A 15,088-nucleotide genomic window follows, 5' to 3' on the forward strand; every position below is an offset into this window, starting at 1 on the left:
AAAAAAAAAAAAAAAAGGTAGGAAGAAAAATATACTATAATGGAAAAAGCATAGGCTTTACAGGCAGGAGACGTGGGTGCAAAGACTAGTTCTGTCATTGTCTGGCTACAGTTCCCACAGTAATTTTTGCAGGCCTTGATTTCCTTCACTGTACAATGGTTGGAGTCAGTGGTTCTGAACTTCTTGTAAATTACTGACATCCTGAGAATCTGATAAAGGACCACGAACTCTCTCACCAGCAAATAAAAAGCAAATATGCACATACATATACAGTGTTGCCTATGATTTAAGGAGGTTCATGACCCTTCAGAAGCCCTTCCACAGACCAGGTCAGGAGGTCCTAGACTTGTGATCTTCAAGGTTCCTTCCAATCTAAGGTCTTATGTGTCTTGGATACTCAAACCCAATAATTAAAAAATAAGAATATCCAGTAGTATGTGCTGGCTCATGCCTATAATCCCAGCACTATGGGAGGCCAAGGTGGAAGGACTGTTTGAGCCCAGGAGGTCAAGACGAACTTAGGCAAAAGAGTGAGACCTCATGTCTACAAAAACTCAAAAAATTAGGCCTGTACTCCCAGTTACTCAAGAGACTGAGGTAGAAGGGATCTCCTAAACCCAGAAAGTAGAGGCACAGTGAGCCATGACTGTACCAATGCACTCCAGCCCGGGTAAGAGTAAGACTCCAGCTCAAAAAAAAAAAAAAAAAAATTTAAAAAACCAGAATATCCTAACTAGGGATTGGCAAACTATGGTTCATAGGCCAAACTACTTCACTTTGTTTTTGTAAATAAACTTTTTTGGAGGTACAGTACACCTATTTATTTACAAAATGTCTATGGCTGCTTCCACACTACAGTGACAGAGTTGAGCAGTGCAAGAGGCTGTATGTAGCCAACAAAGCCTAAAATATTTACTATCTACTATCTATTTTTTACTATCTTTTTTTTACAAAAAAAGTTTGACAATTTCTACTCTAAAATAATACAAAAGTAACTAGAACACAATTTCATTCTCTCTTGATAACCCAAAAGGCACCTGATCTCACAAAGTGTCCCAACCCCTTCAAAGCTGGTGGATAACGTGAATGTACTTAATGCCACTGAACTGCACACTTAAAAATTGCTAAGATGGCAGATTTTGTGTTACATATATTTTACTACAATTTTAAAAGAAATAAAGAAACCAAATCTGCCACCTGATACTTAAAAAGATCTCATAAGACTGGGCACAGTGGCTCATGGCTATAATCCCAATACTTTGGGAGGCCTAGGTTGAAGGATTACTTGAGCCCTGGAGTTCAAGACTACCCTAGGAAACAAATCAAGACCTCGTCTCTACAAAAACATCAAAAAGTTAGCTGGGTGTGGTGGTGTGCGCCTGTAGTCCCAGTTACCCGGGAGGTTAAGGCAGAAGGATGGCCTAGCACAGGAAGTCAGGGATGTGTTATCATGCCACCGCACTCTAGCCTGTGTGACAGAGTGAGACTTGCAACTCAAAACAAAAACAAAAGCAACAACAACAAAGACCTCGATACAGTATGCTTACAGTCAATGATTATGCCTTTATCGCCAGCCAGTGATTAGTTAAGTGTAGTCTTTATTTGACATTATTTGCACATAGAAGAAGCCAGTTGGACAATGAATGTGTTGCTGTATTCAGAAGCAGAAGAAATTTAAGCCATTTTCCCCATCTCACCATCAACAATAGATAACTAAGCTTTAGGTCAACTCTGCAGTTTCTGATGGTTTTCTCACTCACAGCTACCAATGCAGCAAATGCTCATGAGTATCTTAGATACACGGAAAAATGGAATTCTTACCATGTGTTCAAGGCCATAGTCAGCTTGGGCAATACTAGTGCTGCTAAAAGTATTTGTTTCAATGATATCTGCTCCAGCCAGCAAGTATTCCTGCCAACAAGAGATAATAATGTCAATTCTTATGAGTTTTAGGGTCCTAATCCCCCAGTAAACACGTCCTTTTATCACCATCATCACCACTAACCACCTTTTGACCACTTTCGAAGAGTAAGGTACTGTATTACAGGCCAGAGATGAAAAAGATGTATAAAGCATGTGGTGTAAATAAATAAGCACAAACTTAAATTCAGACAATTTTATACGCTAAGGTCATGTGAATTTCACATGTGTCTCAGTCTCTTCGTCTGAAATTACTATAATCCTACTTCACAGGGTGGCCATATGATCATAACAAGATAACATCAAATGTCTGACATATCATGGACACTCAGCAAACAGTAATTCTATTCCCTTCCCTTCTCCCTACTTCAGCACAGCTTAATTCTCACTAAGAGCTGCACTATCTCTGAAGTCTCAAATTCTGACCACAATTTTTCAGTCCATATCTGCTAGTCCCTCTAAACTAGATCTGCACCCTTACTGGAACCTTGAGGGATTTGGCGCCCTGCTATTCTCTCTGAACCCGATCTTCCTAGCTCCAGTCTTTGGACATCATCTCAACCTCAATCTAACTAGCACCTTGGAGTCTTTGACTCACTTAATTTCCTGATAGTGAGTGAACCCAACCCCTCCTAAGCTGATGGACAATTTTCGCAGAAGAGCCGGGATATGAAAACTAAGATATACACATTTATAATGACAATAAGCCACAAGCATCCTAAATATCCATCAATAGGGAAATAGCTAAATAAACTATAATACAGTCATCTTATTACATGCTATTTAACAACTAAAAAAACATTGCGTATGTATATCGGATAGGCACAGTGACTCATGCCTATAATCTCAGCACTTTGGAAGGATCATTTGAGGCCAGGAGTTTGAGACCAGTCTGGGCAACATAGCAAGACCCTATCTCTACAAAAATATAAATAAATGAGCCAATCATGGTGGTGCACTCCTGTAGTTCCAGCTACTCAGGAGGCTGAGGAGGATCACTCAAGTCCAAGCGTCCAAGGCTGTAATGAGCCATGATTGTGCCACTGCACTAAAGCCTGGGCAACAGAGCGAGAACCCAATTCTTAAAAAAAAATTGTGTATATCTATGTATGCTGACATGGAAATATCTTCCAAAGTATTACTGATCAGAAAAATAAAATAAAATGACATATAAAGCATGATACCATTAAATTTAATACATATACACAAATACTACTATGAGTTTTCTCCATATATACTCACCCACAAATACCCACATAAATGCATAACAAAAGGATCTGGAAAGACAACAACTACTATCAGCGAAAAAGTAGCAATTTGGAGTAGTGGTCAAATGGGAATCTATGAGACTTGTTTCATATGAACTAATTTAAGTTTAATTTTTTAAAAAAGAGCGAGAAAAATGGAAAACAAGCTTAATGCCTAGGAATAAGACGATTAGTTAAATAAATGATGTACACATAGAATACATTATTATGAAGTTATTAAAAACATATTTTGAAATATTTAATATTCATGATCTATAAGCAAAGAATGTAAATTATAAGACAGTAATGAAGCAATATAACTCCAATTCAATTTTTAAAAATCCAAGGACAAGCCAGGCTCGGTGGCTCAGCCTGTAATCCTGCACCTTGGGAGGCTGAGGTGAGTGGATTGCCTGAGCCCGTGGGTTCGCCTGGGCAACTTGGCGAGACCTCATCTCTACAATAAATAAAAAAAAATTAGCGGGGTGTGGTAGCGCGCACCTGTAGTTCCAGCTACGTGGAAGGCTGAGGCGGAAGGATCACCAGAGCCCAGCAGGTCGAGGCTGCGGTAGCCGGGAGCGGCCACTATACTCCAGTCTGGGTGACAGAGTGAGACTCCAACTCAAAAAAAAAAATAAAACAAAATAAAATAAAATAAAAATCCAAGGACAGAAAACTAGACTAAAATCAAAATTAAAATATGTGGGCCAGGCACAGTGGCTCATGTCTGTAATCCCAATAATTTGTGAGGCAGAGGCAGGAGGACTGCCTGAGCCCAGGGATTCAAGACCAACCTGGGCAACTCAGTGAGACTCCCATCTCTACAATAAATTTTTTTTTTAAATTAGCCAGGCGTGGTGGCGTGTACCTGTGGCTCCAGCTACTTAAAAGGCTTAGGCAGAAGGGCCGACTGAGCCTAGTAGGTTGAGGCTGAAGGTGGCCATGAGAGTACCACTGCACTCCAGCCTGGGCAAGAGTGAGACTCTGACCTCAAAAATAAAAATAGAAGCAATAAAAATTTAATTAAAATACGTGAATAATAATTATGTCTTGGAATATCATGATGGGTGACAGCCCTCTTCTTGGTTCATAGACAGCATCTTCTCACTGTATCTTCACATGGTGCAAGGGGCAAATAAGCTCCCTTGAGGCTCATTCAAAAGAGCACCTCCTAACACCAACACGCTGTGCATAAGGATTTAACACATGAATCTTCTGGGGCTCAAACATTTAGACCACGGCAGTGTCATTACAGGAAGAGACATGAGCACTTGCCTCCTCTCTTCGCTCCCCACCATGTTAGGATAAAATGAGACAATAGCTCTCTGTAAAGCAGAAGAAGTTCCTCAGCAGACACAGGATCTGTTGGCACCTCAATCGTGACCTTTCAGCTTCTAGAACTGTGAGAAGTAAATGTGTATATGTTTAAGCCACCCAATCTATGGTAATTTGTTATAAAAGCCTGAGCTATGATATCACCTTTCACGATTTCTTCATGAGGGCTGCTTTTAAAAAGGCTTAAATAAGAATGTAAGTGTGAAAACCCTCACTTGTCCAGGATGTTATGGTTTATCACGAGAAGTGAAATGCCACGGGCAGCAAAACGACCTCTCTCAGCTCCTTATCCGGAGTGCCCAAAACAGTGCATGAACCTTTTGTTGGCATCCAACACCTGCTTTCTGAATAAACTGCTTCTTCCTTCTGTATTCTTCAGAGCACCCAGCACGGCAGGCTGACACATGAAACAGCTTACAGGATAACAGAATGAAGATGTACAGGAATCTGGAAATACTCTACCTTATGGACTTGGTAAATGACATCGGGCTGAGTTATACTTAAAATGTCATTGTTGCCTTTCAGCGGCCTGGCATGATCTTTAAATTCGTGACCTCGGAAGTGTTCTTCACTTAGCTTATGCCGTTGAATCATGGTCCCCATCCCTCCATCTAGCACCATAATCCTCTTCCGCAGAATGGCTTCAATCTCATCCCGCAGGTTTTTCTTCAGACCTGCTTTAAAGAAAGCAAAAATTTGACTCTAAAGAATGAAAGGTGGCTGGGCATGGTGGTTCACGCCTGTAATCCCAGTACTTTGGAAGGCTGAGGCTACAGGATTGCTTGAGCCCAGGGGTTAGAAGCCAGCCTGGGCATCTTGGCGAGACCACGGCTCTACAATAAATCAAAAAATTAGCTGGAGGTGGTGACACGAGCCTATAGTTCCAGCTACTTGGAAGGCTGAGGCAGAAGGATCACCTGAGCCCAGCAGGTCAAGGCTGAGGTAGTCGTGATTATGCCACTACACTCCAGGCTGGGCAACAGAGTGAGACGTCGACTCAAAGAAAAAGAATTAAAGATGAAAAAATATGTGAGGGGGCACTTTAGAGCAACTTATACTAATCCACAATAAGGAGTGACCGAAACTCATAAAAGAAGTACTCATGAATCATAGCATTAGAAAAATGCCCATAAATGTTTTCATCAAGTCGTAATAGACCCTGATACAACAAAAAAAGACACAGTCCCAAATCACCAAAGTCCCAAACCAAGGTGAAAGTAGGCTGTAGCTACTCCTGTTTTAGAGACGAGGCAAACAGGCTGCAATGAGCCAGGGATACATGGGTAGGCCCAGCTGTAATAAAGTCCTTGGGGCTCCTGTTCCTTGTTAATTCTGTGCAGATGCTTCCTAAATGGGGAGATTTAGCATGAATCACTGGAAACCATGAATAATTCCACACTGCCCTTTAAAATGTTAGCTTTGACCTTCTCCCTTACCTATCACCAGAGCTAATAATGGCCTGCAAGTGATTTTATTCACCTCTACTCAACCATGAAATGATAACTGGTTAGCACCTCTGAACTTCTCAACTCTCCTCATACTCCTTAACTTCTAATTCCCAGCCCAGAAAAGAGCCCATCCTACTTTCTGGTTTACAAGAACTACAGGAAAGCCACAAAACTATGCTGACTGGAGTCACTGAAAGTTCCTAACACTGAAGCCTCGTCTTTGGTTCACCTTTTCCTGACTGCCCTCAACACATAGGACATCAGCTGTCCAAGCTTCTGCTTTCAGGTCCAAATCCCTTTCATCCTTCTCACCCTACAAGTGATTCCACCTAATCCTGTACAAAGAAGCCTTCTGTGGGAAGATCTTCAAACTCAGGCCCTCTACACCTACCAATCCTTATGCAGCTTGGCTCATTCTATTTCCCTTTTCTCTGCACCTTAGGAAGAACACATGGTCACTGAAAGACTTAAAAGAACTATACTTGCTATGAAAGAAACGTTTACTGTATGAATTCCTACCTCACGTTCACAGTATTTTATAAACCCCTACCTCACGATTGCTGTATTTTATAAATCCCTACCTCAAACCCCGTAAGACTAGGCATGTGTAAGGCGCCTGGTAGTAACTGTGACCGTAAAGTTACAAAATATTTGCAGTGTTTGTACTTAGAACTTTAAGTTTTTGTTTGTCCCATAATAACCATGTTAATTGAAATAACCGGCTTCTTCTGCTTCTGCACCCACTGCTGGTAGTGTGTGAATGTTAAGAAATAAGCCTCTCCCGGACATTCCTTTGCTTGAATTATGGTGGGCTCTGTGGCGCCAGCTGCTCTTCTGGTGGGCTCTGTGTTATTTCAAACCTGCTTGTATGCCCAAGCTGATTTATGCAGTCACAGTGACTGTGTAAACCGTAGCTTATCTAACATTCCAGGAGGTTTAACTACATCCACTCTGCCCATTTGGCCGTTAGTAGTCAATCACGGGCAGATGAGCCCGCACAAATCAAAAACGAACCCACCAATCTCAAGCACTCCTGTCCCCCAACATCACCGCGGACCTAATTGAGAACTAATTATGCAAGGTCCGTGGACTTCGTTTTCTGCATCATGCCCTCTTCTAATTGAAGAATGTCTTAAGCCTAGGAAAAACCGGTCACGCCCAACCCTTCCCTTGCAACTGTGTATATAAACCACTTGCTGTACTAGGCCGGGGCTCTCGTTCCTGTACCGCTGCGCCAGTTGCAGACTTGAGCCCAAACTCGAGCCTGAATAAAGACCCTCATGTGATTTGCATTGGAGCCAGCTCTTTGGTGGTCTCTCAGATTCAGGATTCAGGTACGACAGTCACCAACACCTTCCATGGCTCCCCTTCCACTTCCAGCACTTACACCTCAGTGGCCTCCTCCTTCGCCACGCTCCTGAAATTATTTTCTAAGTCACCAATGACCTCCGAATTATCAAAAACACTGGCCCCATTCTTACCAGATCTCAAACTGCCCACCTGATATCTCTACCTAGAAGACCTACTTATCCCTCAATCTAATATTCCAAACCAAACTTGCTATATTCTCTGTCTTATCTCCCTGTTTCTATAAATGGCAACACCCTTTCCAGAAGTCTAACCTTAAAATCTCAGTATTATCTGATTCCTGATTATCCCTGATAACTAACATCTACTCAGATCCCTTACAGATTTGGCCCCTACAATGCCATTCACACTGCTCCAACCTTACACCCCAGAGGCAACACCTTTCTTCAAGTCCTCATTATACGCACCAGCCATCGCAAATCCTCTCTACGCTTCAGTTTGCATCCATGCAGATGAGATCATAAGTGCATAATTGCCTTGTAAACTATCAAATGTCCTATAAAAGAGATCACCACCATACTTAATCACCCTGTGTTCCAACCCATCCTATGCACTACCACCAGGTTAATCTTCCCATAGAACAATTTTACACGAGTTGCTTTCCCTGCTCAAAAAAAAAAAACACAAAACTTCAACAGCTCTCTATGGTCTACCAAAGTAAATACAAGTTACTCAAAACCAAAACACCAGCCTGTGTTGTCAACATTTTCTTCTGTGCTCCCTAGGAAGGGAGCAAAAAGCTAAAGTCAAATAGGGCTGCTTCTAAGCTATTTGAACTCCTTGGAGAAAGACAGTGTCTAGGCCAAATCATCTGTATGCCTGGAACCACAAGGATGGTATCTGGCACCTAAGTGTTCAATAAATATTTCCTTAACTGAGATGGCAAAAAAAAGTGAGGAAGACAAGAAAGAAGAAGCAAAGGTCATTGAAAACCCAAACCAGTAATGTGGGAATATTTGTAAGCTGGCAATATTTGTAAACTTATAACCCTGCCTTGTCTTACTGTCTAGAATCTCAGGCACACAACAAAAGAGAGGCTAAATGGTGGCTTCACAGCTTTTTCAAATTACTTACTCCAAGTAAAACGGTTGCTCTGGTCACCTGCAAGAGAAATTTTCAATATCCAATATCTGGTTATTTTCCAAAGGGCAGTGTGTTTCTCTCAGAGTGTACTATTCCTTTCCAAAGTCAGCTCACTGACTAATTTGTGTTTACTGAACTTGCAGATGAGAGAAAACACTTCCTGATAAAGGAACAAAGTCAAGATCCAGTGATCTGACAGTATTTCAAGTACCAAAGGAAATCACTTCTTGGAAAAACAATCAGATCTAATGAGTCATATATAATAGGTGGGCGTCAGGCAGTGGTCCAGTCATTACAAGCGACAGTCAACAAAGCAAATTCAGAGGTGGCATTAATTTGGACAGACCATGTCGTGGTGACTGTCCTATTAGCCAATAAACAGAGTTTGATACTAAGTTAACAAAGGCACAGTGAGAAAAGTCAAGAAATCTGCGTTTTAGTCCCAGCTCCCCTAAGCAGCTGTGAAATTTTAGACAAGACTTTTCTATGTTTCAGCAAAAGGGGAAATATCAGCCCTACCTTCATCATCAGAACCGTGATAATAAAATGAGATCATGTATTAAAAGTTGGACCTTTCAAATCACACAAGTCATGAAAGGAGACAGGCATGCTTGATGTATAGTAAATATCTGATAAATGTTAGTTATGTTATCACAGAGCTAGGATTGAGACTCTAAAGATTATGTTCCCTATATATTACAACGTTCAATAGGGCCTGTGTATAGGGCCGTGGGAAAAAAAACTATATAAAAACTAAAGCTCTCAGTTGTTCAGGTTGTGGCAGGAATGGCATATTTGCAGGTTTGGAAGTGAACATCAATCTAGCAGAAAGAAGACCATACTTAGTGAAAATAATTAAAATGAGATCATTTCAAATGAGAAAAGAGAAGACTAAAAACTTTAACCTCTATGCCCAACTGAATTCCTTTTTCTCAAAAGGATGTAGTGGCAATTGTCTCTGAAATGAAATCATGTGAGCTTAAGTGGGTCACTGAATCATAAATCTGGTTAGAGAACAGGGTATGGCAGGGGACTAGGTAATGCATGTGAAATTTCATTTTGAAAAGATATTCAAACTTTCGAGGGAAAAAATACAATCTTTCCCACAAACAATGAAATATGTTCTTTGGCATCAGCAAAATGGTCAATCAATATCATACTATTTACATGTCTTTCTCCATCAATCTCTTCGACCAAGCAAGAGCACACAGATCCAGCAAATCTGACTACGAAGAGTACCTCCACTCCTCCCCCGATTTTCAGAAAATTTTAGCACTTTTCCATGGGGCCCTGACTGCATCCAATTTTTTTTTTTTTTTTTTTAGAAAGCAGGATTTATTGAGAGGACAGAAAAGCTCCCACAGTGGAAGGGAACCCAAGGGGGTTGCCCACATTCATTTTTTCAATCCAAAAACAAAAACTTTGTTTTAGTCTTTAAGACAGTCCACTATTTACCATGAAACAACCCAGGCCCCACACATATAAAATCTGAGTTGTTTGTTGAGTAACTATATAAGCAAGAGATGGAAGGTTTTTAAAACTCTAAACATCTAATTTTTTTTTTTTTAGGAACTCGCCAAACATATTCTATATGTTGTAGTTGTTTATAAAACATGGGATGATCTATTCTAATGGGAATAGACATTAGGTCTGGTGAGTTGGCTCACGCCTGTAATCCCAGTACTTTGGGAGGCTGAGGTAAGAAGATTGACTGAGCCCACGGGTTCAAGACCAGCCTGGGCAACTTGGTGAGCCCTCATCTCTACAATAAATCACAAAAAATTAGCCGGGCATGGTGGTGCATGCCTATGGTTCCAACTATTTGGAAGGCTGAGGCAGAGGGATCACCTGAGCCCAGCAGATCGAGGCCGTGGAAGCCATGAGCATAACACTGCACTCCAGCATGGGCAACAGAGTGAGACCCCAACACACACACACACACACACACACACACACACACATACAAATAATGGGTTTGATTACATTAAAACTAAGGATTTCTGTTAAATGAAAGTCACCGTACACAAAAATAGCAGACGATTGATTGGGGGAATATTTTACAACGTCTAAAACTAAAAGGGACTAAAATCTAGAATGTACAAGGAACTTATGAAATTCAATAAGAACCCAAATAGAAAAGTGAACAAAATATACAAATATGAAAAGTCAAGGGAGGGGAACCAAATAACCAACAAATGTAGGAAGAAATGCTCAAATTCATTAGCTATCAGAGAAATGGGAATTAAAACAAAATGATATTAATTTACACCAAACAGGTGCGCAATAATTAGAATACTGGATAATGCCAAAGAAAATCTAAATTCTCAAGTATGCTTGCTGGAATGCTTGGGGTAACCTCCCGAAAACTGGAATTATCTTTTAGAGGGCAGTCTCCCACTAGGTAGGTATTCTAGGAAATCATCAGCATCAGTGTACTGGCTAGCGTTGTTATGAGTGGCTGCATTCAGCTTCAGTGAATTTTTTTTTTTTTTGGAGATTCTTTCAGTGTGTTTGCCCATTTCATGATGGGTGATGTAGGTGCACACCTGCCCACACTGAGCCAAGTGTTCAGCAGTTTTTGACCCAAAATGGCGTGATCCCCATGCCCCACTCTCCCTATTCACCTGATCTTGCCCTGAGCAATTTTCTTTTTGTTTCCCTGGATGAAAAAAAGTCCTCAAAGGGAAACATTTTGCTGAAATGGAAGAGGTGGAACAAAAAACAGCAGAAGTACTAAAAGGCATCAAAATTGTTGAGTTCAAAAACTGTTCTGGGCAGTGGAAAGTGTCTTGATAGGTGTATTGCATCAAATTGAGAGTACTTTGAATGTGACTGAAGTTTAAACATGTCAGAATAAATACACAATTTTTTATAAATAAATTCAGTTTTTTTAGGTATCCCCACATAGACAGATATAGCCTAGCAGAACTTAATAACATAAAATATGCAGAAAACCCAGCAATCTCATTCCTGGGTATATTTTCCAAAGAAAGCCTTATAGGGGTCCATAAGAGAACACATAAGAGGAGGGTCATGGGAGTGGGCAGGTTGAAGGCAGCCTTGAGGAATAATGGCTCAGTTAAAATGTGGTATACACTCACTGTGGAATTCTACACATTGATAATCAGATATATCACAGCAATACAGCTAGTTCTTACAGACAGAATATTGACCGAAAAAGTTAGAAATGATTAACTACCAAGACACCATTTGTATAAATTAAAAATATGGGGGAGTGCAGTAGCTTACACTTTGGGAGGTTAAGGTGGGAGGACCACTTGAGACCAGGAGTTCGAGACCAGCCTGGGCAACATAGTGAGCTCCTGTTTCTTAAAAAAAAAGTACACAGACTAGTCTACAAAGAAATGCATCGGCCAGGCTTCGTGGCTCAGCCTGTAATCCCAGCACTTTGGGAGGCCAAGGCGAGTGGATTGTGTGAGCCCGTGGTTCGAGACCAACCTGAGCAAGTTGGCGAGACCTCGTCTCTACAATAAATCAAAAATTAGCCAGGTGTAGTAGTATGTGCCTGTAGTTCTCGCTGCTTGGAAGGCTGAGGTGGAAGGACCGCAGGAGCCCAGCAGGTCGGTGCTGGGGTGGAGGTGAGACTCCAACTCAAAAAAAAAAAAAAAAAAAGGAAATGTACGAAATATATGGATATATGAAGAATAGGCTATCTACAGAAACAAGAAAATTTTAAATGGAGAATATAGATAAAAGGGAATGCATATAAAACATATGAGCAGGAATTGTGTGGATTGAATACAAAACTTCCCTGCATCTGAAGTCCTTAAAAATCCATTGCTTCCACATTATCCACATGCTTATTTTTCCTTTAGGAGAGGGATAAAGTAAGAGAAACTATTTAGAGAAACTAAGCAGTCTTCCTTCAGAAGATCTGTTGGTCTCAGTGTTCACTGTTCTGAGCCTTTTAGATTCCCCCAGTTTTTTCAGTAGAACAGATCTCTCACTAGCTTCTAATTATTATCAAAGCTTTCTCAAAAGACAAGCTACCTTGACGATTCTCCTTTCCCATGGCAGAATAGGCATGTATTGCTCTTCCATGAAGAACTATGACCAAAAAAAATTGCATTAGTGCATTCAGTTCTTTAGGTCTAGACCATGCTATACATTTTACTACTAGTAGTCAGGTTCTAAAAAGAGCAGATTCTAGTATCTTTCACAGTAAACATAATAATATATATAGCTTTGCAGTTCCCCCACTTAGCTGACTTATAACACTATCTCAGAAACGTTTTTATGTTTAGTGTATAAAGGGAAGAAAAGAGTCAGTCCCAAGGAATGTTCTCATTAGTGAGCTTAAGAAATCACAGTATTTGCTCCAATTTAAAAGGATCTGGCTAATGTATTTTGTTACTTTTTTTCTGCCATTAACATTTTAGTTTCTAGCTAAGGATGCTCTGTTATAGCAAGTGTTCCAAGGAATAAACAAACATGAGATTAACTGGTTAAAGCACCAATGAGATGTGGAGGTGAGTAAGTCAGGCAGTACCAACTTTAAGAACGAGCCTCAACCACAAAATGAAGGCCTAAGCCAATAAACCCTTAATATGTGGATGTAAGTTATAAATTGCAGTGTCAGGAACATGTCTCCTCTGAAGATAAAATGTCCCATAAAGGTCTGATTCACTTAGGACTCCCTTTGCCACTGTGCTAAATAAGGAACACACACAGCAAGAAAAAGACATATTTGTTCTCTGCATTATAATCAAATAATCCTAATCCCTCTCAGCAGTTTCATTTCTTTGCTTTATTAAAGACGATGAGAAGGGAAGGCCTGAGTGAGAACCCCACTCAATAAATAAATAAATAAAATGGGGAGGCCAGAATGAGACGCCTCCCCCCCCCACACACATACTCAATAAATAACTGGGGAAGCCAGAAACCAGGAGTGAAAGATATTATCCAACCATATGACACACCCATGACATCCTTATGCGCGGGATAGGTCTTACAGCAATAGTGAAGAGCTTCTCTGCTACAGTTCCCCTAGTTTCAAGAACAATTTTACCAGATCTGTTTATCAGAACCCTAGAACTAATAGCATCACCAGCTAATCTCTAATAAGCTTACTTCTGAGTTATGATTTTAGTATTCCCCGTCCTCCTGGAGCCAAACATCCTCGCTCTGACAAGGGAGGGTTAGTGTTCTATCCTGACCACAAATTCTCGTTTCCACATCTCCTACCTCACATCTTTCAAGGGTGTATGTGTACACAAATTATAATCAGGGATGACCTTAGAGACCCAGGGCTCATCGTAAAGCTGAAATTATATTCAGCTCTTGTGCTAAACTAGCTTCTTCTCATTGCTGACTCCAGAGCTGCCAACATCAGCCTCACTTGAGATGACTACACCCCACCTTGACCTACCGAGGGTCTGGAGGTGGAGCCTGCTCATCTATTTTAACATGGTGATGCCACGCACACCGGATTGCGCGGAGGCGTGTCGTCGAAGCGGAAGATAAAAGTTGCATGGATCGGTTTTTGTTTTTGTTTTTTTGCTGTTTTGTTTTTGAGTCGGAGTCTCACTCGGTCGCCCGGGCTGGAGTGCAGTGGCACAATCACGGCCACCGCAGCCTCCACCTGCTGGACGCCGGCGACCCATCTGCCTCAGCCTCCCGAGAGTGGCTAGGAGGACTACGCCCGCCACTAGGCCCGGCTAATTTCTTGATTTATCGTAGAGGCAAGGTCTTGCCGAATTTCCCAGGCTGCTCTTGAACTCCCGGGCTCAGGCAATCCTCTGGCCTCGGCTTCCCCAACTGCTGGGATCACAGGCGCGAGCGACTGCGCCCGGCCTCCAGGCAGGAGTTCTAAGTATTCCTCTGAGTCTCCTGGTCTGTCTGTCGGCGCCAGAACGTTCCTTGGCGGCACGTGCTCAATATTTACAGCCTGCGAGCGTCCGCCAAGCAGAGCCTCCACCGGGCGCTGCCGGAAGGTGCAACCTCAAGCGGCCAAACGTAGCTCCCTTGATGCTAGGAGTGTGTTCGGGGCGCACGGAGAGGGACGACCTTGCGGGCTCCGAAGGTCTGCTGGCCTGGGGAGGAAGCGGGGCGGGTAGGGAAAGAGGCAGAGCAGAAAACGTGGCCCTCGGGCCTCTGGGCTGGGGCCAAGAGGCGCCGCCCACTCGCGGGGAAACCCCGCCGCGCTCTCGGCGCCCGAGGGGACTCGCGCCGGGGACCTGGGGGCCACGGCACGAGCCCGCGCGACCCCACAACCGAACCGCGCACACGGGCCGCTGCGTTACCGGGTTGCGACAGCTCTTGGAGCGCGGGTGACATGTCGCCGAGTCCCCTCCTCGCGCGGCAGGGCAGACGCGCTCTCCGCAGGTGACGGCCAAGGGCGACGCCGGCCAGCGCCTGGCGACCCTGTCACCGAAGGCCTGGGCCGCGTGGGGGGACGGCGGAGGCCTCTTTCGGGACTGGCGCGAGGGGACCGGCCGACGTTCGGCGCGACCGCTGCTCGAGCACGTGTCTTCTTCCCGGCCACCCGGCCTGTCTTGCGCCGGCCTAGAGGCCAGACGCGCGCGGCCAGATGCGGAGTCGCGGGAGGGCGCGGGAGCGCACACGGGAGAAGCGCGGGAGAGGAGGACAACGTGACATCCGCCGCTCAGCCCCTTGGCGGTTCGGGGCAGTTCAGAACGCCGTTCTGCGCTCAGTCGGTCCTGGTCG

General features: G+C 42.9%; 1 protein-coding gene across 2 annotated transcripts in view; it reads right to left on the minus strand.

The window, feature by feature from the left end:
• Window positions 1–14,746, minus strand: part of MTR (5-methyltetrahydrofolate-homocysteine methyltransferase) — a 111,441-nt gene extending 96,695 nt beyond the window's left edge. The window contains exons 1-3 of one of the 2 annotated variants that reach the window (XM_021708197.1): window positions 14,665–14,746; window positions 4,965–5,179; window positions 1,822–1,911 (exon numbers count right to left, since the gene is read on the minus strand). In XM_021708197.1, coding sequence (XP_021563872.1) covers window positions 1,822–1,911; window positions 4,965–5,179; window positions 14,665–14,698 — 339 coding nt within the window. In that variant the 5' untranslated portion in view covers window positions 14,699–14,746. The remainder of the gene's footprint in view (window positions 1–1,821; window positions 1,912–4,964; window positions 5,180–14,664) is intronic. The other variant, XM_021708201.1, reaches the window with a different exon arrangement.
• Between the last annotated feature and the right edge of the window lie 342 nt (window positions 14,747–15,088).

Source organism: Carlito syrichta, unplaced genomic scaffold (assembly GCF_000164805.1).
Source record: "Carlito syrichta isolate Samal-C Ts95f unplaced genomic scaffold, Tarsius_syrichta-2.0.1 Scaffold56983, whole genome shotgun sequence".
Lineage (NCBI taxonomy): Eukaryota > Metazoa > Chordata > Mammalia > Primates > Tarsiidae > Carlito > Carlito syrichta.